Source organism: Syngnathus floridae, chromosome 16 (genome assembly GCF_059516105.1).
Source record: "Syngnathus floridae isolate MCC-2025c chromosome 16, RoL_Sflo_1.0, whole genome shotgun sequence".
NCBI classification, from domain to species: Eukaryota; Metazoa; Chordata; class Actinopteri; order Syngnathiformes; family Syngnathidae; genus Syngnathus; species Syngnathus floridae.
Window position 1 is genome coordinate 4397815 of NC_142428.1, and position 26161 is coordinate 4423975.

General features: G+C 43.3%; 2 protein-coding genes across 7 annotated transcripts in view; one reads left to right on the plus strand and one right to left on the minus strand.

The window, feature by feature from the left end:
- pacrg (PARK2 co-regulated) overlaps positions 1 to 856 on the minus strand; it is a 109437-nt gene extending 108581 nt beyond the window's left edge. The window contains exon 1 of one of the 6 annotated variants that reach the window (XM_088400972.1): positions 720 to 856. The gene's annotated coding sequence lies outside the window, so the exon portion shown is untranslated. Of the gene's footprint in view, positions 1 to 34; positions 135 to 195; positions 548 to 719 lie in introns of those variants that run through there. The other 5 variants (XM_088400966.1, XM_088400971.1, XM_088400968.1 and 2 more) reach the window with 5 other exon arrangements.
- Positions 126 to 26030, plus strand: luzp1 (leucine zipper protein 1). Its single transcript, XM_088400959.1, has 8 exons — positions 126 to 470; positions 12158 to 12211; positions 16899 to 17228; positions 17294 to 19487; positions 19661 to 20217; positions 20281 to 20442; positions 23463 to 23666; positions 23751 to 26030. Exons 3-7 carry the CDS (start codon positions 17106 to 17108, stop codon positions 23661 to 23663), a joined length of 3237 nt encoding a protein of 1078 aa, XP_088257085.1. The 5' UTR covers positions 126 to 470; positions 12158 to 12211; positions 16899 to 17105; the 3' UTR covers positions 23664 to 23666; positions 23751 to 26030.
- The last annotated feature ends 131 nt before the right edge of the window (positions 26031 to 26161 follow it).

Consider the following 26161-nt stretch of genomic DNA (forward strand, 5'->3'; position numbering starts at 1 on the left):
GAGGAAATATGCCACATTGGCTGTGTTCACCGGCCTGACTCGCTCTTGTATGCGGAGGAACAAGAAGGCGGGGGGGAGAGGCGGGACCTCGCAGCCGGGGAAGGGCGTTCTCTTTGCGGTCAGAGCGGGCAGAGCCATCCCGAGGGGTGGGTCCTGCTCCGGCAACAGGAGGAGAGAAAAAAAAGGAAAACCCACCTTTGTCATTGTTGGGACGCGGTGGAATGTGATGGTTTGATCTCGAACGGACTCGGGAAGGGGATATCCGAGAGAAAAGGGCCGCTGATTTAAGGGGAAAGGGAAAGGTGGAATAGGCTCCGTAGGGCTCTCAGAAAGCGGGATGAACTTGTCTTCTCCTTCGCGGCCGCAGTGAGGGCAACCGGGGCCGCGTGAGCAAAACTCCAGCCGCCGGTGGCAGCTTTTTGTGGATTTATTGCTGTCTCTTCCCGACTTACAACGGAACACATTTTGAGGTACGGCTATATGTCCCGTTTTTATGTTTGTGTGGCCGGACATAAGCTAACATGAACCGGGGCGGCACAAGTGTTTCAACTGCGGCAAGTTTCCCCCCCTCCAACCCTCCTCCGCTCGATTTTTAGCCAAAAAAATGCTCAGGTGTTTCAATGTATCTTCGACGCGACGAGAAATGTCACTACTCGACAGTTTTAATCCACATTTGGCGGTGTTTTTGTCATATTTATAGCCGTTTTAAAAGGTCTCACCGGGCCACGACGACGACGACAGGTCTCTCGAAGTTGAGAATCTCCTCGAACATGAACATGCCACAGCTGCCCGTAGTCCCTGCCAAATTGCGTCCAGGAAACCGCTTAATCTTATCTATATTTTTTTTAAAATATTTTTTAATTTAGTTTTTTCTTGCCATCTGTTCTTTTTTTTATTTGTTATTTTTGCTTGTTTAAAAAAAAAAAAAAAAAAAAAAAAGTAAATTGGTCTGGCAGTAAGCTAGCAACAGAGAGACTTTGTACCCGAACCAACCAAGTGATTGTTTGGGCTTCTCTTCCGTTCAATCCAATCCAAATAACTTTAAAACACGTTTAAACTCACCGAAATGTGGGGGTTTTTTTCTTCTAAAAGTGTGTTAATTGAAAGTACTGGCTTAATTATATGAATCACAGCAGGAAGCTGTCACACAGCATGGCAGGCATCTCGTTGGGCAGCAAAAAAATAAAAAATAATTAATACCTTTTGGATTTTTTTTATTCGGCCTTGGAGACAGTATCCGCTATCATAAAACGTCACTTTTATTTTTATAGCACCCAATCATATGTCAAGGTACATTTTGTGGATTTGGTCAAGATCTACCAGGAACTTAAATAATATATTTGAAACATTTGAGAAGTCCACTTTAACAGGTTTCAAACTTTAGATAACACAAAGTGTCATTTATGGAGTGTTTCAAGTTGTTTATTGTTAAAGTTAAAGTCCCACTAAACAAAACAAAGACATTTTGTACTCAAAACAACCACATAACTTCTACGAGCTTAATGCTAACAGTGTAAAACTCCATAGACAATCTAAGGATTAGCATCAATGTTGCTGTGTTATTACAATTCAAGCAATGGATGTTTATGCTTCAACACACACACAAACACACACACACGTTTGTGTTCATTGCATGTGTTGTGTTATATAGTGCATGCACTGACCCGAGGTGGCTAAAGGCAAAACAGTGCAATGTGTGTCCTATACTACCAATAGAGCAGTGTGTCAAAGGTAGAATAGGTAGTTGTCCTGGCTGGAAGAATAATCTGCCAGGTGGGGCTCATAAAAAAACAGCACAGGGAGCGACTGAGGTGGTGGGAACTTGCCTTGACCTGTTTGCAACATGAAGGTGAGCAAGAAGAAGGAAAAACATTACCAAAGACTTTCTGGAAAGGCGGGCTGTTGTTCACACCTGCTGAGACACGGCTTTGAAGCCGTGCAAATCTGCACGAATGTGTTGATATATTTGCACGTGTGTGCGAAAAAAGGTTTTTGTTTACTTGTTCCCTGGGATGGAGGTTTTGAAGTTTAAGATGTAACATATAAGGCAAAATGATCCAGTCTTAGGAATTTGTGTTCTAACTTTCAGCTCGATTCAAGTCTTATGAATCACAATGACCTCAGTGAGTGAAAATCTTCACACCCATCTCGGAATATCCTTTCACAGACTGTGTCCTGCCTCTCTTTTGGCTCTGATACTATCAATACATTTCCTGGTTGACTCGCCCCTTCCCCCAACTCCATTCTGTGTCTTCGCATTCGAACAGTCCTCATTGGAAATTTTGATTGAATTCTGAATAGTCTTTGTACTTGGAGATTTAGTCGCGATAGTTTCCTTGTCTTGTTTGACCAAGAAGACAAATAGTTTGGACCACATCCTGGTTGAGAAGTTCTTTCTAATCATACCTCTCCCTCTTCTCTAAACTATCCCTTGCGTGATTGGTTTTCCACTCGCCCCATAACGGCCCCACAAAACTAGCAAGTATGGCCCGCTTTGGGTGAAACCAAAAACTAATCATTAGGGGTGTCCAATAAGTGTAATTATCAGCCTAGACTTTCGACCTGAGGGATTACACAGTGGCTAAATGACCGTTCCTGGGGATTAAATAAAAAGTATTGAGGCTTTCTGTTAGGAGAATCAAACCGCCGGGAATATATCCAACCGGGCTTGTCAGCGGTAGCGTTCCGGCCAGTCGGCACATCAAGTTTTATTCACAGAGCCCCCTGCTGTTAGTGAAACATGGTAACATTAGTGTGGAATTACAGTTGACGTCAAGTTACGCATTAAAACAGCTTGGAAAGATTTTTTTTTTTTTTTGCCGGAAATTATTACGGTTAAAACAGGTGATGTTAACTAATAAAACAAGCAGCGGTATCAGAGTAGTTCCGGAATAAATGTGCAAAGGTCAGTTGATTCTCAAAGCACATGCGGCGTAACCGTGATATTAAATGCAATGGATAGCGCATGAAGAATTAGGACCGGATGGTGCCGATTATATTTAGTGGTGGACCCGCTTTTAGGCCTGCTAAACTTTCTCGCCCCGGAATAGAACGGCACTGTTCATTGAGTGGGATTTTACGCATTACAAAAAAAGCTTCCTCTTGAAATATCAGCCAGAGAAAACTCGTATTCCAGCCTCCCACGACTGTGTGTCCTTTTCCAAGTGTGTGTTTTGTGATAATGCCATTAATGGGCTCAGTATCCGGGACGGAGGCTGTTGACAATGTGCAGGACAGCTGGAGTCATTGTCCATTAGCAGATCTGCCGGGAGATAAAAAATAATTTGGATGTACAGCTTTGACTTTTTTTTAATAAGTGGTAAAGAGGGCTGTTTTGGAAACGTGGCGTCACTGACCGATGTATTTCAACAGTGTCACATTTCTGCCGTTGCTACTGAGGAATTTGTCCTTTGACTCCCGGCAACAATTAAAATATGACCTACATACTTTTTATCCGCTACACCCTCATCGAGTTCTTTATCAGTGATCGACCGTGACACTCTTGTGATTGCACTTGAACTCTGTGTACCATTGCGAGAGTATCTGTCTATGCCGAAGCAATTTTTGAAAGATTCTGCTCCCGGCCGTGTACGCCTGTCATCAGGTTTTAAGAGCTAATATGTCAGTCACTCAGCAAACAGTTCATGAGCACATTTCAGATCTGAGATTTCACACTCTGGCACACCCACAAACCTCATTCCAGAAAATAGTCTATGGCCGTTTAAGAATCCCATATTGAAGCCAGACAACTCTCTCGCGTGTGTGAGGGTGAATGAAGCCCCTTTCGTTAGACCCCCGAAAGCATGCCAACAACTTCCTCATTATGGGCAAAGCCGGTGGGCCCGTTTTGGTCCAAAGGAGGCCTTCCTGCTGGAACCCAAGCAAGAACTCCATCGTGAAGATCTGCATTGATAATTACTGAAATTGAAATCTTCTTTAATTTGAACAGATTTTGTTTTAATTGAACTCACTGAAGGTTTACCAAACTTCACTGCAGGCTAATTATTGCTATGAGCTTCAGACCTCTGCCGCAGATCTGCCGACTATTCTGAGTCATCAAGTTTAAGGAAAATCATTTGAAGCTTTCATTTGAAACTCGAAACTACTGACACGCCACCTCAATTGCTGCTTAAGGGGAAAATCCTTCAGTTCCACTGGGTGACACGCAAGCTAGCTTGTCAACTTAGCAATTATTTGAAAGACATCTGCTTTCCTTTTTGATTCAAGAATTCTCCTTCGCTTTTGAATTTTGCAATGGGTGTGGCATCAAGGAAGAAGCCAGATAGGTCAAGAGAGAAGATAAGACCTTGGTGGAGGTCTTTTGATCGAGATGATAGCGGAGAAGTAGCACGAGAACAAATTTACGAGCCAAAGGTTTCCCATATTTCATTGCCCTTTTGACACAACTTGGCACTTAACGGATGTCTTCCATACTTTGATACCCCCATTTTGTGTGAATTATTCACAAGGATGTAACGACAATCCGAGCCAAGCTTCCAAACTGCTTCCTAATGCCATAATTCAGGTAATTTATGGACACCAGTTGCCCCACGTTGTCTTCCACAAGGCTGCTCTTCCGTGGTCCATGTGAAGGTTCGTGAACTATCGTGTGTAACCTTAGAACATCATCATCTGGTCTTCGTTTAGCTTCCATCAGGGAACAGTCAGTGTCAAGTCCAAAGATGCTACGCTACAATGTCCTTCATTATTTTTAGCTGTGTTAGCTAATCATTAGCATGTATAGCTTCTGTTGCGCTAATATCTTTCAAACAGTCTTAATGAGTACTTGCTGCTCAAATTTTGTTCACTCAAAATGCAGTGCCGAGGTTCCTTCTGGCCATTTTATCTTCACACACATGACTCATTGTTTTGCTGAGCCCAAATAAGAAAGTACCTTGATCTCGAGTTTTCGCTCTGATACCGGGCAGTCTACCTTGTTTATGGTTCCTAGGAAAGAAGGAAATGGTTTTCAAAAACATGTAGGAGGCACAGTGAGCCAACACGCAGGGAGGTGAGAAAGACGGGATGTGGGCGCTACATTTCTTATGATTTTTTTTTTTTTTACTTTTATACATGTGCTTGAATTGACCTTATAGAAATAGAGCCCCCACCATACTACCCCGCTTTCCTCGCCCACTTGGCCAAGGAGTATTTTTGGACATTAATGAAAAGAAATCCGAACTACCTACCCTGAAAAGCCGCGTCTGGGTCAGCTGGGTGGAAACTTGCCTTACTAATGTTCTTAACATTGTCTGTGTGATCCGTGTGTTGTTAAATGTGCGTGCTTTCAGTGAACTGTACAGCGCAGGAATGTTGTGGGTTTGAGGGGGGGGGGGACTGGGTAGGCTTTGGACCTAACAGGGCTATATCTTCTAAGGAGAGGTGAGGTGGGGGTGGGCTAGGCGGGGTGTTCAGGAGCATATTTGGCATATTTCAGGAGCCATTCCAGTCTGGTTCAAGGTGCATTCTTCTTGAAGAGTGACCAAGCTGACAGACCAGAGAGGGAATGAACGTCACGCTCTCATTGTGATCCTGATGATGATTCAGACTAAATCACTAAGACTTCAAATCTCAAATTCTAGTATAGCGTGCGGTGTACTTTGAGATAACTAACCATCTGTCCTCCAACGATCAAAAGCCTCTTTATAAAAAAACGACAATTTGGTAACAAAGTAGATTTGACTTTAGACCAGCTCGGAGCAGGTCTAATTTGCGGCGTAACACATTAGAATTTTTTTAAAGCCATGATACTGAATAATCAGTAAGTTGCTTAGTATATATTATATCAGAAAGGAAAGCAGTGGGACTGATTAGTAGGCACTCAAGGAGAAGATATGATCAATAACATCATTGATCAGATTGTCAGATTGAATCTACAGCTAAACTCAAAATACATATCGGATTGGTGGGAAGTCCGAGTAAAATTAGGTTAAATAAATCCCACCTACAGTGGCCCAACATGTACTAAACCTCAACAACATCCATAAATGGCAACATGTTCTTCACCCAGCAGCTGCTTTTGTAAGTCTTGGATACCAAGTTTACCATTTTGATTGTTTTTCTACCCAGTACTATAATATCTCTCCTTCAACATCCCCTCCCATGACTACAGTTACTGCTTCGCTCTTCCAGGATTTATGAGGCTTTAGTCTGTTATTTGCAGTCAATTGGCCACTGACTGACGCGACAGCGGTTGGCAGGAGTTTGTTGTGGAAGTCAGAACTGGTGCAGGGCTCAGCAGAAGTCGGGTTCATCCAGAGGTCCATGAATCTGTGTTTAAGGACACTCTGATGAGTGACACACTTGACTGTACAGATCTGAAGCTTTGGAATATTTTGTATTGTATGATGGAAACCACTAAGTGACATTCTCACAAGTGTTAGCCATTAATAAATGATCAAATAATGCTGTTTTTTTTGTTTGGGGTGGATGCCTTTTGTCCTCAAGCGCTGTATCAAAGTACATTGGTTTGCCTGATGTCTTCATCTTTTTATTTCAAAGGAAAAATAGAAGTCAAGTGTGCCACATCTAATTCCTTTGAATGGAAACTCATAAAAATGACTCCAAACAGCATGTTTGTGGCGACTGAGCACTTTTACTTCTCCTCGGGGTTGTTGTCACGTCTTTAAATATGACATTTCATGTTTTGTTAAGTTTATTTATAAAAAAAAAAAGGAAGCTAAAGCTATGTGCTAGCTAGCTTAATTCTAACCCCCAACGAAAATGCCATAGACAGATATCAATCGCATTGGTTGTTAGAAGGGAGCCTGTGATTGGAACGACGACTGCCGATAGTTTCATTATCCCTGCGTTGACGCTTGGGTGACTTCCAAAACTTGGACCTTCACACGGGCTTCATGAGTTTTGAGATAAGTTAAGTGAACCGTACTAGGGGAAACACAACACTCCGGTCCAGGTTTTGGATCTACAGGGGCGGTTATCAAAATAAAATTCCTTCTGCAGATTATTTTACTTGTGATCAGCAAATATACATGTTTTCAGGGAGAAAAATGTTGGGTCGCCATAGCAACCTGGCTATTAATCACTTCCCCTGTCTTTTGCTCGGCTACTGCTTTGTCTTTTGTTATTTTTTTTGTCTTCACCTCTTTATGGGCCCTGAACATTTCTCCGGTTTTCATGGAATTGTCAAGCAGGTCAATCCAGTTAACAAGTTCAAACAGAAATGAAAATAATTCCAATTATTTCAGATCTAAATTCTGAATGGGCTAACTTTACCCATCAGCCGTTTGATTTGTCTCGTCCAAACGACAAAAAGACAGACAGTCTTGTGCGAGTCATAATGACGTGACAGCAAGTGTCTGAGGACTGTTTTCTTCAGCAACAGTTTATCTTGGACGCTTAGAGGACGGTTGTCTGGCAGACCCAAAACCACAGCGCAAACAGCTCATCAATGGCTCACGAGACAACAGCCTCAAGCAGTTAACAGCGGTTCAAAACGGCAACGCAATAAAATGACTCGGAATAAATATTCTTCTCTTCCTTTTCATAATAGTGCCCTTATTTAGTTTGAGATGCTTATAGATGGATTGAAAAATCAATTTTCTTCATTCCTCCATTGGCCCATTTATCGGTATGCCTCGATCACTGTGGTGCAGATGCTAGCAGACCAGAACCGCTCGGCTATTTCCAGCGCTTCATTTCGGCTTTGTTATTTTTTAATGATTGTGTTATTTTGGTTTCATCCAACTGTTTCTCGTAACATGCCATTAGTGCTTTTGAAGCTCATTCTCACGGTAGAACCAACAAGGCCGAATAGCTACGGCAGCTAAAGAATGCGCTGGGTTTGTCTTTTGTATTCGCAATTCCAATGTTGTGTAAGTCTCTTCTGTGATTGTATGAAAGTCAGGTATTGTTTGTTAGTCAGGTAATGTTGAGTAAGTTGTTTTGTTCTACAGCAGAAGCTCGTACCGATATTTGTTGCCATCACCTCAGGCTGTTTCTACTTGAACGAAAAGCAACCAGGCGGATCTATTTGTATAAAAACAAGTTAATGATTGACTCTTTGTTGTCCTTAGCCTGGAATCACTTGACAGTTTAAGGTGGCAGTTTAAGATAACGCTTTTGGAGTTGCGAAAGGAATGCACAGACTCATTTGGTCCCAGGAGCCTCACAGGAATCGTGTAACGTTCGCAGGTCCCTGAGAGGCTCATTTGTGCACTGTGGAACATTGTTGAATACCAGGCATATTTTATGATCCAACCTCAGCCCGTTTCCTCCCTTTCTCCAAGCGTCTGGGTTTATTTGTGAAGCCCAGCCACTTTGCCCCCCCCCACCTCTTCACTTCTCCCTACAATTTCACTGCATTTATCCAGTTTGACTATATGACTATAAAAGTTTGCTGAGGTCATCAGATTTTTTGAGGTATGATTTATTGTCCATGAGTGTTCCTGTAGGTGTAAAGATCACAAATGCAAGTCGAAAGCTTCTGGTTCTTAGTTTCTATTGCCCACTTTTTCCCCCCTGAGTCCCTCAACTGGCAACAAAGTAGTCAGTCACCCTAATAATTTAAGATTTATAGTTTTAAGTTATCGGATAGTTAAGGCTGCTTGTCCTGTTGGCCTAATTAAAGGGCATAAATTTGCTTAGACTGAATGTGTTCCACATGTGCGACACATTTAATTAGCATGACTCATTTTGGGGTCATTAAACATTCTGTTGTATGGGCTAAAGTTTATAAACTTAATTGACCAGTTATCATTTTTTCTGTTTATCGTAGCTAACGTTCGCCCTACTTTCCATTTTTGAAACATTTGCAAGACGTCTTGATCTGTCACAGAAAAACATTTGTATATGTAACGTTCACAAATATTCAGTTAGGCCCCCTACTGGCCAAACCCAATATTACATCTGGTGCATACTTTCACAACTAATCTTTCTTGTGCAACTAGTAAAAAAAAAAAGTAAAAGTGGTTCTAATATAAACACCCACCCCTCTCATTCCACACAAACCTCCGTTCCGCTTTTCCTCCAGGTGTGTACCAAGCTAAAGAATGCTGCTAAATTACTGCTTTAGCTAGCTAGCCGCATCCGCCATGCCAAGAATTTCAGACACAATTGACCTTAAAAGGAAACGATATCAGCCTATCAATTCTGCACCACCAGTCAAAGAATGGCTCACTCCCGCTTGGGCAGGGTCCGACTCGCGCAGCAACAACAACAGCACCAGGAAGTGCTTGGCAGCTGAACTTTGAGACTGAAGAGAAATAGCAGAGCAGCCATAGAAGTAGGTGGCAGCTTCTGTTTATTTTATAAGAGTAGACCAGAGTTAAAAAAGATCGCCTCCAGAGCTATTTTCAAGCTTTACTAAGATAAAACTGACATAAGAATCACAACAATCGTTGCACTATATTCTTCCGTAACTGACCGGCAAAATGAAAGGTTGATCACAACGCTAAGGAATGCAGTCAGACAATAACAGTTCGGGGTGCCACCATAAATGGTGATAATAGTTTTAGGATGATTGTTATGCGGTGGAATTGCATTAACATTAGGGACGTAGCAAAATTGACAAATACTGAGTTCGGTTGGAATGATCTGTCTTTTCAAGATGTCGCATGGTCTGGTTTGCGAAATCATTCCCTGGCGTATAGGCGGGATGGTGCTAGCGATAGCATCAATGTCAAAACATGTCCGTATCACATCAGTGAATTTCACAATGGTTGGAAACTTGGCTCAGGCCTTCCTGTACACTGTCCTCTGGGTACTGGATGGTTATTTATGTGCCCTGCGATTGACCGGCGACCAGTCCTGGGTGTACCCCATCTCTCGCATAAAAAACGTACTCGAATTACTGCGATAGAAAAATACATTAGCTGCGCTGTGAGGCGTCTTGTGTTTTTTCGGTGGAACAAGGAGAGCTCGAGGGCTGTTAGTCATTAGATATCACTACTGGTTCTGCAGGTTTACAGTCAAGTTGGAAGCGCCGAATGGTTTTCTGTCTGACAGCTTGTCGACCAAATTGTCGCTCCACCTCTCCGTTGCGTCGGAATGCAAATAACAGCGGGAGGAGGAATGCTGTTCAACACATGAGAAATCAACTCTCTCTGCTACTCCCACCTTCTCTTTTGCTCCTTCTGTCTGCGACATTCTGGACCTCCACTTCCTGTCTCTCGCCGTCCTGCTCCCCTCTGCGCTTTCTCTTTCTCACCCTCGTCCTCGCCTCTTGCAAGGCATCCTGTCCGCTTTGTTTGACTTGGGCATTCCTTTCCTCCCCGAGCAGACAAAACAACCCCAGACCTCTCCGAGCTACACACACACACACACACATATCCTGTTAATCACTCAGGAAATGGGTGCCCATACACACGCCTGGCGAGTGGAGGCCCAGTTGAAGTTTCAGGCCTTGAAAGTTTCTCCGGCGAAGGAACTTGAACACGATCTGTCCTATCTTGTTTTACCTTGATGGGAGTCCCGATGTTCACGACATACTCTTCTGCGCTTCATTTGAATCCAAATATTTTGGTTGAAAACATCCATTTTCCAATGAGGTCACAAAATTCACTTGGCGCTTTCGGTTTTGGTCCAATGGTAGGTTCAAATAACTTTTACGTATGAATATACCGCATTTAAAAGATAAAAAGTCAAGCTAACTTTTAGCATGCTGGCTAAGAAAACAAGAATTCTACGATACTTCGGAGTCTCTATCGTTGTTCCAGTGCAAATGTAATGTTTTGAGATTTTGTCAAAACATTACATTAGATTCAACCACCGAAACATAAGCTCGGTCAGATGCCTTCAAATGCGTTGGCAATGTCGTTTCGCAAAAATCCAAAAGTAGTTAACTCATTCATTCTGCTCAGCTTTTCCGAGGCTAAAATCATCTCGGACTTTTTTCGACGGCAAAATGAGTGCGCTTCAACGACGCAATTAATTTCTCACAGAATTCTTGAACAATCAATAAATCAATTTGGCTTATCCCTACTTAGTTTTTTTTTCCGAGTATATTCAACAGAATTACAAAGATGCCACAGATGGAATACATTTGTTGCATCAAAGCGTTCTACTCGAGTGTTTATAAAGAGACTTTTGGCTGCAATCAATGTTTTTAGTGAACAATTTATGAATGTACTACAGCGTTTTATCACACAGTGTGGAAAATCCCGTTTTGCGGCAAAGTTTCTCAACAATCCAATGACATTTTTCCACACAAGTCGGATACAGGCCGGAAATTTGGGTGACAGAAACACCGACGTGGCGGTTTAGGGTATGAAAAACAGTACTTTGCAAAGAGTAACACGAGAATGCCAATAATGTTTGTTCATAAATATGTCAAGTAAATAATGAATGCCAAATATAATAATAAGGTAGCGTATGTAATGATGTTATATTGTGGCTCTTGTCGTTAACCAAACTAGTAATTTTAGCGATGACACTTGTAAGTAAGAAGCGTCCCACATTAAGACTTTTTGGGTGGGCCATGAGCCATGTTTTGGTGGCCCTGTCAAAAAATGAACTGTTTTTTCCTGATAGAAAATGACCATTTTTGATTTATATTTCATATTTAGCATTTTTACATTGTATTTTTTAAAATATTACTTTTTCCAGTCTAAAATCTAACCAAATATTTAACATTTGCCGGTAAGGATGTAAACAGAAATAAAAATTTGGCACAAAATTCAAAACATGTCTCTTTTTTTTCAGTACAGTCACGCTTCATTTTTATTGAGCTCAAAAATTTGACCGTGCTGTAATTTGAAGTTCTTCCGTCTGCCTCCACTCTCATCCTTTTAATTCAACCCAGACTGCCGTCTTAAATTGGGATTCTCTGCGCTTAACCAAACATATGGAATGCTACTGTAGTGGAATGCTTGTCTTCTGTGTCGTCTGTGTTCTTGCATGTGTGTGTGTGTTGAAGCACTCGAGAACTTCTCGGGTCGTTGTTGATGATGATGATTATGATAATAGCGTGTGTGTTAGTGTGTGTTGGTGTGTGCGTGCCAAAGAAGTGAATGGGGCCTTGTGTTGCCGTGGCCAAACATGGCTTGTCTGCTCATGCATGAGTCGATGGCAAAGCCCACAAAACACGTATCCACTCCCGGGATGTTTGTTTGACTCATGAAGGTCAAACGCTAGCAAAAGGTGCCATTTTGAAATTGTATTTTTGCTAACCACGTTGTTTGTTTGTTTCCAATCACAGAATGGCGCCTTGGGGAAGAGGACTTTAACATGTCAGGGATGAAGTTTCGGAAATGTGAGTTTTATCTCCTTCTACTCATCTGCTGTTCATTAAGAGAATAGTTTGATACTGAATTTGTCTCCTTTTTTTCCTGTAAATAAATGTGTAAAAATATAAATGAGCTTTTTTATATCTTTACGTAAAGACTTTGGTGTCTCTTAAAAGTCCATCGGGTTTAAGCTCCTTCTCCCCGTCGTCTTCATCCACCTCTTCCTCTTCACTTTTTGTCCAAGCGTGTTTCCTGTCGGGCACAAATGCCGGCGCCAAACTTCCTTCCCCGGACTTTTGCACAGGAGTGGCACACTGCTGTATTTTCGAACCACGCTACACGCCGCTAATGTGTTTCTTGGTGTCAATAAAAACAATATGGAGCCCCTTTTTCTCTTTTACACAAACTATTCTCGAATCTCGTCGCCCTCTTTGGTGTGCAATCAGCCTTCCACAAAATTACAAACAGAACATGTATATGTGAGCTGTGTCATTTGTCTCAGCTGTCAACATATAAACACTTTTTTTTTTGTGGGCCTTGATAATTACCGTGATTACGTTTCAAATGGGCGTCTGAATTAGTCACTCAGCAGCGTGGCGACCTCAGTTAAATTTGACAGCAAATTAAAATGAGATTGTCGGACATTTTGTTTCCCCAACATTGTTACAATTCACTCCCATTGACAATTTTTCTCCTAATACTTGAGTCAATATTATCATCTGATATACGTCATCCCTTTTACCTCCTCCCGCTCTTCTGCCGTCGCCTCTCGGCAGCCGCTTGCTGCATTCCTGCCGCAGTAATCCACTCAGGCAGCTTCCTACTCTACATTCTGCGGGCTCGCTTCACGCTCATCCCCCTCTCTGGCTCCGTGGCCTCCTCTCGTTTGCTTTTTACGGTGAAGCTGACGCCAAAGGGTGAGGGAGTCCACTGAGCAGACAAGCAGAAGGTGCAAGGATAGCGTGTTAAGAAAATTTCACGCACATATACACAAAAAATTGGTTAGGGTTTTTGGACACTATGTTTAGTTGAAGATCTAAATTGTTTAACCATCTAAACATTGAAAGTCTGAGGCTCCATTGTACGCATACTATTGGAATAATAAACACGCTGACCGGTTTTGGATATTTGGAGAGTTGGTGGTCCTCCAGGTCTGCCTTAGGCTGGAAGTTAGTTGAGACTGAATCAAGAACTGTTCGTTGTTGGTCATTTTGCCTTAACTTCTTGATTCAAGAATTACATTTGGGATAATCGTCTCAATAAGCTAATGGTTTTCCCGTCCAGTGGGATCGAGGTGTTCATTAACCTGCCGTCATCCGACTCAATTTTCAAAACAGGATTTCTGTCAGGAGACATTTTAACCACAGACGTACTTGACACTTGATTTACTGGCAGTTCCTTCACACTCCATCTTCCAGCACATCTGGGATGAGTGCGTTCAGAAAAAAGTGGGGAAAAAAAAAACGGATGTGAGGTAGCGGTTTGGCCATAAATCTCTTTTAGCGCTTCGATAAGCTTGCTAATGCATTTGTGCGCTCAGTAGCAACTGGTTATTTTTTTCTCCTTTCCTGGCTGATTTGCCTCGTCGATGTCATTGACACTCCGCAGGCCTGTTTGGGAAATCAAAATAAAAATGAGCACGGTCACATCACTGTTCAACTAGAACCGAGCGTGTATTAACTTCATCTTTACGACTCCCTGGCTCGACGTTTTCTCTGTCTGACTCACTTAAATCACACAGACAGCTCGTCGACACGTTAAGTGTCATCGTGTTGCCGTGTTCTCTTGTCAGCATCAAACTGTGACGCAATTTTGTTTTTTTTCCACTTCACACTTCGCACAGAAGTTCCGCTGACGTCCGCTGATAGCTGAGAATGCTTCGACAGCTGTAAATGTGAAATAGTAGCCAGTTAGCGGGACAGTGAAATATTTCCACGCTGTAAAAAAATGACAAAACATCTAAGCCTTCATGTATGATCATTATGGAAATGTTAGAGCCGTATATTTCCAAAACATGTTGTTCCAATTACAGTAGTCTCGTATTATTGACAAAAAAAAAATGTGTTCACCTCAAGAAACGAGCTCCGTGACTTTCCCTGTCCTCTGTTCTGCTTAAAATGCACCGCAGCCTTTAATTTCTTTACCGATTTTCGTTGAGGCTGACATGACAGCGCAGGAAATGACAAGCCAAACATTATGCGCAGCCGCTCTTCACTTTCTTGGAAAAAATGCAGGCCAAGCACCAGCTCGCCACCATCTTGTGGCTTCCATTGCTCCGCCATCATCTCGACACGGCATGCGCACACACATTCTCAACATCCTGCACATGGAGGATATTATTTTGCTTGGACTTGTTATTAACCACCATCTTTTGGAACCTAGAAGTCGCTAATGTCAAGTGCAAGAGTGATTTTTTTTTTTTCCTTTCTGCTTCTGGTGGGGAGAACAGAATGTACGAAAAAGGCAACAGGCAAGCAGGAAGAGTGGCTAAAGCCTTAATGATATGGTGTCTGATTGTAACCTTCGTGTGAGAGAAAGACAGAAAGAAAAAGAGAGAAACTCAACTTTCCAATAAGTTTTATTATCATCCCCCCCACCCCTCCCTTTCGGGAACATCAATATCCGCCCCGCGGTACCTTTTATGTGTTTTGATGTGTCATAGCCCAGTTTGGTGCAAGACTGTAGCAAAACATACTAAATTTGGAATCATGGTTCAACATTCCACTTACAGCTGAGGAAAGCAACTGCGGCGCTTCAAGCCTCCGGATGTTGACTTTTCTAACCTCTCACTGTTGAAATGACTTTTTTTTTTCCCCTTGCTTTTGAGTTTCCCCCGCCTGAGTTCACAATACAAGAAGCTGACTCGGGGTTTGCTTTTATTAGTGTGTCATTTTAAGCTGTAGTTAAAATTAAATGGATGTTTTGTAAATGTCAACAAGATAATAAAAGTATTTTTTTTAATGTGGTTGTCTAGAAGGCCGTGTAATTCCAACTTAATAGTGATAAGAAAGTACCGATACCAGATCTTATCAATCCGATACTAGTATTGTTTTTAGCTGTTGGAAAAACAGTGGAGGTTGCCGATAGTAGATAGTAGGTGCTGCCAAATGCGTTAGTATTGGGCCACAAAAAAAAAATGGATGACCGGGCACAAATGGTCAGACTTTGGACACCCCCCTGGTCAAAGTCATCAAGCGTTCCCCTCTCCCGTCATGAATGCGGCTAATGAGGGCCCAGCCCCTGTGATAATCATGCTTCAGGTATGTTGATTAGTTTGGCAGAGGGTAGGCCCTTGCCACAGTCGTTTTGCACGCGCCGCTGCCCATAAAAAGCCACCGTGCTGGTGTGCGTGTCAGAGGAAGATGACGCTTGCCAGTTAGCTTTACAAAAGCAAATCTCAGTCGACAAGCCCATGCAAGACACGACGACATTATTGACAGGAGTATTTTGACCCCACTTTTTGCTTAATCCTCCTCACGCCGTTATTTCCTGTCTCGCTCAAACCCCCAGACCTCATGAAAGTGCGAAATAATTAGAATAAAAGGCTCTCTGCATCACAGGGCTTTCAGGAACGTAATCGGTGCCAGATTGACTTTTCAAAGTGTTTTTTTTTTAATGCTGAACAAGATGTTTAATAAATTGTGTGGCGAGTACTTTTTTCCACATTAAACAAAACAAAGGAAAGTCCGTAAAGTCATTTGGGAGTAAACCCTGATGACAACTTGTCGCATCTCATGAGATGTGTTTACGGCCGTGCTGGATTTTCTTTTAACGGTACAAACTGGGTTTTTTTTTTTTAAAACAACATCAAACGCTCTTTATTCCAAGCGGTTTTCGCACTCTTTGAACATGAACGAGGGGAGACACGAAGGGGAGGATTAAGAGCTGTCGACAAGTGATGATGTGTGCAGATGTTCGGTCCCACCCTCAGGCTGATCTCCTCTCATGGTCGATAACGGCGCCTGCTTAGCAAAATGAAACAGGATGGGGGAGGGTGCAGTGGGAGCACGAAAACCCACCACCTGAATCATTTATGAAACAAACTGATAGATGGAGGCTCTGCTGACAGTCGGCTTTTTGTTTGCTACTAATTGGCGTCATGTATGGAGGTCAAATCATCCCTTTTCCACTAAACAGTATCTATTGATGCTTTTCCATTAACTGGTGGAAGTTCAAAATAATTGAACATATTAAATAATGTGTATTATTTTGAAGCAGGTTTGGGGGGGAGCTGTGATGTTCTTATCTTGATAGTGTTATTGAGAAATGCCGCTGTCAGCAGAAACACGCAGGCGAGTAAAAATCAATGTCGGGGATAGCGACGGGGAGATTGTATTGTACAGTATGTGTGTGTGCGTGCGTGAAACATGTGTAGGCGTGTCCATACTGACATGTGGAACCCCCACAGCGCCTTGTGAAAGGACAAAACAAGGTGAACAGTGGAAATAGTGGTTCAATGATAAAGGAAAGAATTGCACCGTGTTATTATCGCGTTTGGCTAGCACACTGTACTCTCATTTAAAATAAGAAAAAAACATTTCTGTTGATTGTGTTGACATTTGCGTCATTTTATGTCCTTGGCATAAAAGATAAAAGGATAAATAATAAATAATTTTGAGTAATAACTTTTGGGCCACGCTCTTCAATCTATCACTCTGATTATTAAACTACGATCAGTGACTAAAGTGTTTTTTTTCTTTCTCCTTCCTCTAGATGAGATCTAAACATCACGCTGATGGAACTTTTCTTGCAGCACCACTTGTAAAAAAGAGCACAAAGAGATCAAAACCACTTTCACACTAGTTGTCTAACATTGAAGGTGAATTGATATCAACACAACCCAAATGTGGACCTCTGCCAAGGCTCAAATAACCTGAAGAAAACACAAGACACTAGAAACGCAATAAAAACTTTGTAGCCATGTCTGACATGACACATCGCCATTTGCGGCACAAGCTACAAAGTCTCAGTCGACGGCTCGATGAACTGGAGGAAGCCACTAACAAGCTGCAGAAGTCTGAAGATGAGTTGCTCGACATCCAGGTTAGTATTGAGCGATGTTTGCAGAACTGATGTACAGAAATATTTTAATCAACTCTCACCAACAGGACAAGATCATCCAGGCAGAAGGTAGCAATTCGTCCTTGCTTGCCGATGTCGAGTCCCTGAGGAAACGCCTCTTGAAAATCCAAGGTAAAGATGAGGAGGTGCGCAAAGCTGAAGACCTCTGCCGGACTGTGAGAGAGAAACTGGAAGAGGAGGAAAATCTAACCATGGAGCTGAAGGCTGAGATCGAACATCTCCAGAGGAGGATGGCGGAACTGGAGAAACTAGAAGAAGCTTTTGGGAAAAGTAAGTCCGACTGTAGCCAGCTCTGTCTCAGCCTCAATGAAGAGAAGAACCTGACCAAGAAACTCTCGACCGAGTTGGAGACCCTCAAAACACGTTTAAAGGAAATGGAGGGGTCTGAGATGAAACTGGACAAAGCAGAGCAGACATTAGCGGCGGAACTTGATAAGTTTAAAGGAGTCTGCCAGACCTTTGAGAATGAACACAAGAGGATACGAGAGAAACAAAAGGAAGATGAGAAGATCATTTTAAAGCTCACAGAGAAACTGGAGCGCCTTGGCATGTCTGTCGATCCTGGTTGTCCAGACTTTATAAGATCAAGAATTGAAGAGGAGCTGTCCTCCACCGGCATCCACACCAGTAACTTGACTGGACGTAAGAAGAGCCTCGACTACAACATTGGCCTGCTGAATAAATCTGAAAATCAGAAGAACCTTACCGGGTCACCTGAGGAGGACAATAAGGTAAAGGAGTTGACGCAAGAAGTTGAACGTCTGAAGAACCGCCTCAAACAACTGGAGATTGTAGAGAATGACTTGAAGAGCTCCGAGTCAAAAAACGGTGAGCTTCACAAAAAGTTCCAGATGGAACGAGACCGGGCTCGCCAACTGAGCGAGCAGGTGGAACAGCTCAGGACGCAGCTGTGCAATAAAGGCGGAATCGGAGGCCACCGAACTGTGGATAAGCAAGGCAACGGAAGTGCTAACATCTGCCCCAACAGCCCTGCCAAGCATCTGGAGAATGGCAAAGCCGAGAACGAAGAACTCGCCAAGGGAACGTTCAGGCAAGAGAAGCCTAAATACCGAAGCGCCGCATCTGTCACTGAGCCCAGCTCGCCTAAGCACCGAATCAGGGAGCTATCTCCTCAGCACAAGAGAGAAACCAAGCTCAGAACTAAAGATCTCAGCAACTCCGAGGAAACCTCTCCCATGTCTCCTTACAGAGCCATCAGTCCTGCACACAAAAGTAGGAGGACACCCAAAACCCTCAATACTTTTTCCGATAACGGAATAAGAGAAACGGGGAGAGGAACTGAGGAAAGATCATACAAGGGAACAATGTACAGCGCTTTGCATACACCTTCCAGTGACGTTAAAAAAGTGTCCGTTCTTAGCCGCTACCCGCCAGCAGCTAATGACCAGAAGCCCCTGAGGACACCTTATAGACAGGGTGATGGGGACGGCAAAAAGAGCAGAATGGAAAAGATTTCAAAATCATATGGAGGCAGCGACAGTGAATCGACCAACTCGGATGTTGTGCCTGAGAGCAGCACCGCCGTACCAGACAAGGACGCTCAGCTCCCCTCAGACCAGGAATCAATTGACCCACTTCAACATTCTGCATCCAGCCTATCCAAGGCCAATGGATCCTACAAAGCTTACAGGTCCAACGTCAATCAACTGCTGCCAAATGACCAGGGGTCTGAAGGTCATTCCTCTGCTTCAGAAACAGAATCTACCGGTTCGAGACCGTCCGAACCAGAGACGGTGAATGAAATGACTACTACAACTCCGAGCAGTAGGACTTCAACCTCGAGATATTCTCCGTATTCCCACGTCAAAGACTCTCATTCAGAGGGTTCTTCCTCCAGAAGTTCCTTCGATGAAGAACTGAGAGCACATTTAGCTGAGGGAGGCGGGAACACCCCATCAGGTCTGGAAGTCCAACGGGTTTGCAGTCCACGGGAGGCGTTGAGGTCAAAAGCAGTCATCAAACCAGCCATCGTTGAGATCGACAGGAAAGAGATGATGATTTCCGAACCTTTGCCCGCCAACGGCAAGCCCAAGATATCCACCAAACCCGTGTTGACCAACACCAGTAAGATTACCAGCAGTATAACCATCTATCCCAATGACCCGAGCTCCTCCAGAACCAGCAGTCGCAGCAGCAGTGTGTCCAGTGAGCCCTTGTCCGCCAAGGAACGTCACACATCCACCAGTAACTTTCTCATCGGTAAGTTCACATGACCCTTCCCATCTAGTTTTGGTATCACCGCCTTCCGACATTCCCATTTCAAAATCTGTGCTTGATTTGGCAACAGAATGAAAATATTATATTGTTACATAAGAAATATGATGAATACATAATCAGATGACTCATCTATTCAAACTTCTTTCATTGGACAGGCCCAAGTAGCGAGCACCATGGCAGCATTTCAATCCCTTACGAAATCTCCATCCCCAAGAGCGAGCTTACCATGCGGTCAAGCCAGGACCAGGACCCCGGAGCGGATAACCACAACGATTCCTCATCCAAGTCGAGGATTCACAGTTCCTCCAGAGTGGAAACAACCACGAGGCACACGGCCTACCAACACAGCAGCTTTAGCCACCCGTCTCCGGACACGACCACTGCTGACCTCAACGATTCTTCTGTCTTCGAAAGCTCCAATAGCACCACCACTTTCACCAGCTGGCAAAACCAAAGTCAAGAAGAGTCTCTACCAGACACGAAGAATGTAACTGTGAGAAGCACTTGGAAGAACAAAGGCCTCGGGTCGGATGAGAAGGAGAGACGAAGAAGGGGGATCATGGACGGGGTTTCTGAGGATGAGGCAGAATCTACAACAACATGCAGGGCTTACCTGGCGAGAACCGTTGACTCTGATGACTCCAGGAGCTATGGATCTAAAACCACTGGGATTGTTTCTGCTCTGAGGAGAGCCAAGCCATCCCCTTCGGATGTAAGTTTAAAAACCAATCAAAGAAGCTGGTAGTTGGATGATTCCTTTTTTTTGTCCTTGCAGATGTACATGCGGACTATCGACAAAGAAGCCGACGAATCGCCGCTCCTTCGCGGCGGAACCGCCAAGTCCGTCCATGCGGACGCAGGAGCCTTCGGAAAGACTTTGCCTCACGCGCCTGTCACCTCTCAGTCCTGGAACCGCTCGTACTCGCAACGACCGCAGGTACAACTCATCCCTCGTGATATTCCGAAGAGTTTCCACAAATTCTCCCGGTACTTCCATGTGTGTTCCCACACGGCACAAACAGAAGGGTGGGCCGAAAAGTTACGCAGGGTGGAAATGAACAAGCTATTAACAAGTGGAAAAAAAGGCTTGAAAAACCTCAAAGAGTAGAAAATAGTTTTCCTGTATTTATCCGCGCCACCTGCAAGATGCGTGGCGTAAACATGCCTGTAGTTTTTGTATTTATGTGGTCTTGCGTGCAGGATTTTCTTCATGGGTGTAGACTACAAATGTCCGTCTGCTTATCGAGTGGCCCCCGTGGCTACGATAACATGCCACTCTGTCACATATGATAAAGTAGCCTGGTCTGGGAAAGAATTTTCTTTCCTTAAAACCAAGCAAACAAATGTACAGTAGGAGGAGAACCATTAATCGTCGTTAGTCCAATTTGTCCGACGATGACATTGAAGAGGATTATCCATTTATGGATGTTATAGATTGTAGCTGAGATCTGAATAAAATCCAGATCAGGCAGTTTGTGCCGTACTACCGGCAGCATAACTGCGGTACTGGAAACTCAGTCTGTCATCTTCAGCCAGACGATTCAACTCATCTTCCTTCTTCCTACCAACCCACTTTCAACTAATTGGCTATTCAAACCTTGGAAGGAATAGACTCTTCTATTTGTGGAATTCCGTCATGGTCAGGGTCCGCATCATCTTCACACCATGGCCTTGACCGCAACTGTTTGATTAGACTTTGAGTTTGTCTCCTCTTTTTGACCCCCGTCTAACATCAGTCATCCTTGAGTGGTGCTGGTTACCATGGAGCCGGTCGGAGGATTTCAAAAAGACCCCCCCCCCTCCCTCCTGTCAGATGTGGTCATTCAGCAACGACCTGATCTACTGCCTGCCTCCTTCATTGAGTGTTTTTAGCATTTAGGGAATTTCCTAAAGCCATTTTCTTGATTTGCAGCCCCTTGTTCATCCTGATTTTTGGAGCAACAAACCTCATTTTGGGTAACGGCGGTTAGCGATGCAAATTGACCAGACTGCAAGAAAAACACGGTTCATATCGTGGTCATTGCTAGTCTTCTTTGAATTATTTTTTTTTTTAATAATGTTTGGCTTGGATTGTCTGCATATTTTTCGGTGGTCTGTTCATTCCCAAGAGGTTTGGATAAATACAGCTGCAGTCAGGACAGTGGGCGGTGGGGGATTAGTATGTGATTGCAGTGTCAAAGGTTGACAGCGGAGGCTTGTTTTATTCCGACCCCGTGAATGTGTCGTAAAACTGGCTTGATTGGAGCAGAAGAAGCTGGTCCAAATCAGTGCCATTCCATTGTTCTGAGCTTTAGAAAACTCTACATTTAGTCTTTGGTAGGGATAAGAAAATTGCAGATGTCAGCATGCTGGAGTCCAGATGTACCCCAACAAATCAATAGTCATTGAGGAGGAGGGGACACCACATTGCTGGGAGTACTTGCAGACAGCCTAACCCCAACAATCATCGATTGTTTTTTTTTTTTCCAAACCTATGGCATTCATGATGAAATTTATACCGTACATGAATTCCGTTATGTAGGCATCAGGAAACCTCATTATGCTTACATGAATGAGACCTATGTTATTCCAGCTAATGAGAAAGACACCAAAACCATCCCGTGTTGAGTCTGAAACCAGAAACCAGGTCTACCGTACGTCTGGAATACGGCTTTTCTGTCCGACCGCAAAGAAATAGCTTCACGGTCACTTCGGTATAAACCCCTCATCGGGATTAATCAGGCGTGACCACCAATTATCGGAAACATGTTACCTGAATTCTAGAATGTAGTGTATGGGAAGAGGTGATTTCATAGTTTGTCTTGGCTTGACAAAGGCATTCTTTTAAATTGCATGCGAGACAAAGGGCAGACGGTTTTTACGTGGCGACGTAATTAGTTCTGCAGACACAAGCCCGTACATTCATCTCGAGCTACAATGTTCCAGTCGACAAGTTTCCCCGAAACGTTACATTTACATCCACCCGATGAAACTCATTTTAGCCCCCCACCCTCGGTTTGGGAAACCCTGATTTAGGACAGCCTGTCAGCCTAACAAGCCAGACTGACTTCAGCGTTTTTCTTTATTGCCAATTTTCCGGTTTCAATTTTGCATTTGGTAGCATTCACGCACGTGAGCGGGAGCTGTTTTGCACGATGACGTCTGAACTTCTCAGTGGCTTTCCTCTGCCGGGACACATTAACAGCATTTATAGCAGGCCTGATGTTTCTCTCAGCCAAATATTGACTCAAAGCCACACGTGGACGTGTTCACACACTCGGCAACCTACTTACGTCCGACCTGGAAGAACATTTCTTCTGGAAGACGTGACGTTTTATTGTAAAGTAAGGAAAGTATGCGTCTCGCCGAGCTCCAGTGAACAAAAAGAATGTTTGTTCGACGGAATTCCCCCGATGGCAGAAGCCGTTTTCAAATCCGACCAAACGCACAGCTGCCAATTTTTCACGTGTGGGGTCTCTCCAAAAGTTTATATAACTGACTTTGGATCCATAATTCACAAGGAAGCAAAACCTTCCTACCAATTTTCACTTCACTATTCTAAAGCCTGACGTTTTATTCCCAACAGCGTCTTGTTGCTTAGTAGGCAAGAGTTTTAATCCACCTTGGCTCGCAGCTTGCTGACCATACAAGGAGATGATTGCCACCCTCACGTTTCCTCCCCTCAGCAGGAAGTGACCACAAGCGGCCACGCCTACTCTGCAAGCTTGTCGGGTGACTTATTTCCTGCCTGTTGCCCTCCGAGACACAGCTAAAGTCCAGCGGGGTTCTAATCGAAGCTAATTAGCTCCGATGACTATTAAAAAGGACCTCGAGGCCATTCAAGCAGGAAATATAATCACAGTGTTGGAAATGACTGTAAAAGTCTCACTTTGCAAGGTCACTCGGGTTGAGAAATATTTTTTGGTTTGTGACCACATTTACAGTTTCTCACCTACTCTCACTCATTTTTTTGACCAGGGTGCAAATGCCGACCCTCTCTCATGGAGACAACACCTCGCGGCCACAAACTCCGTCCCCCTGGGGAGCTCCTACGAACGGACGGCCAAAACGACGGGCGTGTCGTCCAGAGGGGAGCAGTGGTCCGGTCGGGCTCAAGCGTCGCCAAAGAGCGGCGCGGGAAGCCGGGGTTGGACCCATCGTCAGGCGGAACATCATTAGCAGGTTAGCGCTTATCGTTTAATTTCAGCGGATTGGGTTAGTTGTACCTAAGTTTGGGTTACATGGTAACTTTTCTTTTTCCAACAGATTAGGGGTCTCCCAGCACCATCTCCAGCTTCTAGAACAAACAAAGACAAGAAAACAATCACAGCCATGTTTAAAAACAGACACAACTGTGACCTTGTTTGCACATCGAGACGCAAGTATATGCATCCGGCCCGTTCCATGGCGAAGGAAGGGAGGGAGGGCCTCGCCACCGCACGTATCCTCTTCTGCTTGTTTGGATGTATTATAGTCACCTCGTAGTCATGACAAAGGAGAGGTTCCAGCGAGGACCTTATCAGTCCCGGCCCGTCACGTCATCTCACAACAACTGCTGCTGCGTCATGCTGATACTTGACAAAGGATGCTGACTTGTCGGACCAAAAACAGGAAGCGAATTACTCGGTTCTGCAAAAAAATAAATGACTGGGGATCCTTAATGTGGGAATTTTGTCTGTTTAACTTCAAAAAACTTCACAGGAACTGATCAAAGTTTCATCCTACCCAGAAATTCTCATATTTCAAAAGATTCGTCCTAAAAAAGTCCCCCGCTCCGGAATCAAGACGGTAATTCGCTTCCTGTTACGTTCTCAATTTTTTTACTTGCTCCTTTCTTTTCCTCATTCAAATGCGGGAATTTTTTTTAATCACTCATAAACTGGATTTCCCATGGTGCTTTATTTGCGTTTTTAACAGGCGACTGTCCTCATTCGGGTGTTTGAGAGACATTTGCATCTTAGGTTGATAGCAGACACTACTTTGCACATCATCGGTGACCGGGGCGCAATCGGGTGAATTTTAGTCACACGCTGGCCAGATTTGTTTGAGTTAAAGTCAAATTTGCAATAAAGTGGAAAAAAAAAGTCATGTTTAGATGTCGTCGCAGGCTTTCGCAATACATCCAGACGCTCTAAAATATGCTAGCAGTTAGCAATACCCATCATAATTGTAAAATGTTCTCAAAATAAAAATTTGCTTTAACTCAGCATTTTGGCCAGGGTATGAATTATGTATGCAACATTATGCTTGTGATATAGCAAAACAATTACTGGAAATAGCAACAACGACATTATTATCCGCTAGAAACCTCACGGACTCTCTATCGAAATGCAACGATGAAATGTTTCATCCTTAGCCAAGTGCAGTTTTCCTTTTGAGAGTTTCCAATATCTGCATCCCATCCGAACATTCCTGAAAGGCGGAGCTTGCTCGCTTAAACCCGGAGAATGGCAAACTCAAATGCTTTCTTTAGCGGTGTTGTTAGCGTGCTAAGCTACTACGCCAAATATTGACAGGTTTTAGGTTTGGTTCTAGTTTGCTGCTCCCAGAAAACAACCTCTGGCGTATGTACAAACATTTTATTTCCAATTCAACTTCAGATTAGTGCTTATTTTTCCACCCTCCCCATTGTTGTTGGTGTTACTGGGTAGACTTTAATCTGCACTTAACCAGCACTTAACTTTAAGATCTGCAATGGATTATACCCCCCAACCCACTCCACACCTTTTATTTGTTTAATTTAGTTTTTTTGGTTTTTTTTGCTGGTCAAAACCTGCTTTGTGTGTGCACCTGTTTGCTTTCATTTCACCAGATTGATGCATCAGAGGAATGACTTTTGGGCCCCCTCTATCTTAACCTGTGCCAAAATCATTCCGCCATTTTTAGTCCAGCTGGATCTCCATTTTATTTCCTGGAAAAAAAAAAAAAAAAGATGTCTTATTTTGGAAAACTTAGAAATTTTATTTAAGGTAAAAAAATCATGTAATTTTGTAAAGTGGGCCTTATTAATGGAATATATTTGTCCATCTTGGTTTCAAGAATATATATATATTTTTTGTTGTTATGACACACTCCTGGAGAGTTTTTTTTTTTGTCTGTGTTTATTGTTTAAGTACATTTCTCACAACCTGGGGTTAGGGGGAGTCCCATTCGTTTTTGTCGCTAGCTTTTGGGTTTGTATGTCTTCTGCTGTTTGTTGTGCCAAAGAAAGAAGCGTGCACACAAATAAGAACTTTAGGATCGTACCATCAATCAAACCAGGCGGGGGGGGGCAAGGGTTAACTGTGACGTGTTCATTATTTGTGTAAATTCACGTCGTGCGCAAACATAAACATGTAATCACAATAAAAAGGCTTTTATTAGTTTGTATGAGCTGCCGAAGTTGGAGGGAGGCGGCTGCTTATATATATTTTTTTCTCCTCACCTTTTAGACTTAATCCATTGTGCATGTTTTAACTCTCCTGTGGCATGTAGGTAAGCTGCCAACTGTACAGCAGACCATATGTATTCTAATAAAAAATAAAAAGCAACTCATTTGTAACACGCTGACTCGGAGTAAATCTGTGCTTTTTAATACCTTTTGCTTTTGTTGGCAGGTTTTTTTTGGGTTGTGGAATGCAAAAAGTCAGCGGTTCGCTTCTGTCTCACACAGGTGTTCTTTTTATTCCTCTACAGGT

Bases quoted from the DNA above. Each gene is read 5' to 3' on its own strand.
- luzp1 (XM_088400959.1), top strand. From the start codon at position 17,106: ATGTCTGACATGACACATCGCCATTTGCGGCACAAGCTACAAAGTCTC. The intron at 17,229-17,293 runs GTTAGTATTGAG...TCTCACCAACAG, and splicing joins ATGAGTTGCTCGACATCCAG to GACAAGATCATCCAGGCAGA. The intron at 20,218-20,280 runs GTAAGTTTAAAA...TTGTCCTTGCAG, and splicing joins CCAAGCCATCCCCTTCGGAT to ATGTACATGCGGACTATCGA.